The sequence below is a fragment of the Ipomoea triloba genome, chromosome 1 (assembly GCF_003576645.1).
Source record: "Ipomoea triloba cultivar NCNSP0323 chromosome 1, ASM357664v1".
Taxonomy (NCBI): domain Eukaryota; kingdom Viridiplantae; phylum Streptophyta; class Magnoliopsida; order Solanales; family Convolvulaceae; genus Ipomoea; species Ipomoea triloba.
Genome location: NC_044916.1, coordinates 28,174,168 through 28,176,984, shown reverse-complemented (window position 1 = coordinate 28,176,984; position 2,817 = coordinate 28,174,168). Strand labels below are relative to the sequence as shown.

Genomic DNA, 2,817 nt, shown 5'->3' with positions numbered 1-2,817 from the left:
AAAAAAAAAAAAAAAAAAAAAAAAAAAAAAAAAAAAGAGGCAAAATAAAACTATTAAGTACCTAATTGTCCTTCATGCATATGATCCGAATCGTTTGCTCTCACTGTGTAAACCTGGGGAAATGCTTACATTGTAAGTTGATAAAGTTGAGATATTTTTCTACATTACAAGAACTAGAAATCTTCCCACAAACCCCACCCTGCTGATGGAAGGCATGTATTTTAATTGGCATCAGTTTGATAATAAAAAATGAGGTTCAAGAAAGCGAAAAGATTAGGAAGGAACTAATAAGGCTACTACAAATGTACTACTAGTACCAGATAATTACAGAAAATGCAATGAGTCAGTCATGAAAATCAAAAGCTATCTTCACTTTCAGAATTGGTCACAAAGTAAAAATGAGCCGTTCAAGTCTCATACATTACTTGAAGGAAAAATTATTGTCTTCATTTGGATAGACCAAAAAAAACACACGGCAAAAAGCATTCAGTTGCCAGACCAAAGATATGATATGAGAACATTATAAGTAACAGCAGAATGAAAATGGCACTAATGTGATGTTTTCACTGTCATTATGTTTATCCACAAACAGATGAGTTAGATATAGGCCATATATAAAAGTTTGGGAGCCCATTTCAAGTGACCCACTGAAGTTTACATTTTACTTTACTAAGAACACCGAGAATATTTCTAACTTAACCAACTCTCTTACAAAGTTATGAAAATGTAATTCTAGCACAATACTATACTTTGTGAGGGATAGACTGGAAAACAGATAATTCTTAAATTAGTGTTGAAATATATAGTTACCTTGAATTTATATTCCTGTACTAAGTGAAAGACAACTGCATCACCTTCTTGCAAGTTATGTGCAAGGGAGAATCCTCTCCATCCACCACTAAGTCCTTGTCTTTCTGCTATGAATTTGGTCTCATACTGTTTCCCATTGTCACCTTCCAATGGAATTGTATGATCATGAGGGGGTAAGTACATTCTACAGAAATCCGCTGGAAGGCCCTGTAACAGAGGTACTTCTGAGGTTGAATTCTGATAAATCTATGTTATTTTTTTTTTTAAATAAATACTGGACTTACCAACCAAAATCCATGTGTAACATGGGAACGGCTCATGAATTTAATAAAGCTTGGTTGGGTTGGGTCAAGACCCTCTTGAAGGGCCATTGCTTTCTGCATTGTAGGATAAGAATAAGCTGCAGATTTCTTATATCTTTCTTTTATCATTACCCTTGCTCGTTTCCTGTTTTACATATAACAAAAGTTAGGATCAAATAGTAAAGAAATCTCTAAATTCTCACTGTATTCACTAACCTATTTGTGGCTGAGGCTTCACCGATCAGAGGAGTTCCCTGCACAAAGAAATGAAAACCGTTTCTTATTTACTAGTTCTTGGGCTTGGCAGGTAATCAGATACGAAAAACAACAGATTTCCCCTTTTTTTTGACCTAGGGTACTGGGAAGGGGAAGAAATCCCAGTTCCATTTTAAGATACACATAAACTCAGAACAAATAACTTGGAAAATGTATCTCCAGGAAGAATAAAAAAGAAGAAGAAATAATCTAAGAAACACACAGACCATAGAAGGAGAAACAGAGGAGCTTGCTTTCTTCATGAAGCACTGAGATAGGGTAAGCTGGTCTATTCCTTCTTCTTCTCCTTCTTCTTCTTCTAGATTTTTCTCCGGCTTGAGCTTCACTTCTTTGATCAATGGTTCTATGGAATTCTGCTCGATCATACTCACGGATTCACCCGCCACTGTTGGGGCCACGCCTACACCCGCCATGACATTATAAGCCGACACCTGTATCCTCGTTTTTCGCGTGCAGACATCTAACATTTTTCTGTATCAAATTATCAAAAGTTATAGAAGATGGTTTGTTGGCGCCCCGGTACAGAATAGGATTAATGTGATTTCTATTTTTGCAGAAAGTGTTTAGTGTGTACAGTAGCCCCGGTAGAGAATATGATTAATGTGATTTCTATTTCTGCAAAAAGTGTTTAGTGCGTACAGCTGTACAATGTATTGCACTGGAGACTGGAGATTAAAAAAAAGAAAAATTACATCTTTCGTCTCAATGTTATAAGTAATTGTAAAATTTATCTTTGATTACTGGTAATGTTACCTTTTCGTCTCTAAGTTATTATTGGTGTTGCCCCGTTTCGTACTCATTTTTCGTTCATGAGTTATATTAAAATTACAAATTTTGTCCTTAATGTTTTATTAGTAAAGAGACGAAAAGTGCAACATCAATGATAATTTAGGGACGAAAAGTAAGTATAACCAATACTTGAGAACAAATTCTACAATTATCATGTTGCGCGCGTGCGTGCGTACGTACGTATGTACGTACGTACATACATACATATATATGGTCGCGCTCCTATGAAAATCACCCTTAGGGGGCGTTTGGTTCACAGAATCTAGGATTACCTCCAAAAAGGTAATGTGAGATTTTGGAAATGTAAGATTACCTTATGTGTTTGGTTTGGATTGTGGAATATAATATTACTTTGTTTGGTTAAGGGTTATATTTTATGTTATATGGATCAATTTACNTGGAATATAATATTACTTTGTTTGGTTAAGGGTTATATTTTATGTTATATGGATCAATTTACTATAATGTCCTCAATAATATATATATATATATATATATATATATATATATATATATATATGCGGGTGTGTGTGTCGATGCTCAATATTAAAAAATAAATATATAAATACACATACATGTATAATTGATTATATAAACATATATTTATTATTATTATTATTATTATTATTATTATTATTAT

The 2,817-nt window shown here is 33.7% G+C and overlaps 1 protein-coding gene across 1 annotated transcript in view; it reads right to left on the bottom strand.

Annotated features, from left to right (window-relative positions):
- LOC115996202 (B3 domain-containing protein Os01g0234100-like) overlaps positions 1-1,932 on the bottom strand; it is a 4,185-nt gene extending 2,253 nt beyond the window's left edge. Inside the window, exons 1-5 of the mRNA XM_031235351.1 lie at positions 1,595-1,932; positions 1,329-1,366; positions 1,095-1,257; positions 811-1,017; positions 62-113 (exon numbers count right to left, since the gene is read on the bottom strand). Coding sequence (XP_031091211.1) covers positions 62-113; positions 811-1,017; positions 1,095-1,257; positions 1,329-1,366; positions 1,595-1,855 — 721 coding nt within the window. The 5' untranslated portion in view covers positions 1,856-1,932. The remainder of the gene's footprint in view (positions 1-61; positions 114-810; positions 1,018-1,094; positions 1,258-1,328; positions 1,367-1,594) is intronic.
- Between the last annotated feature and the right edge of the window lie 885 nt (positions 1,933-2,817).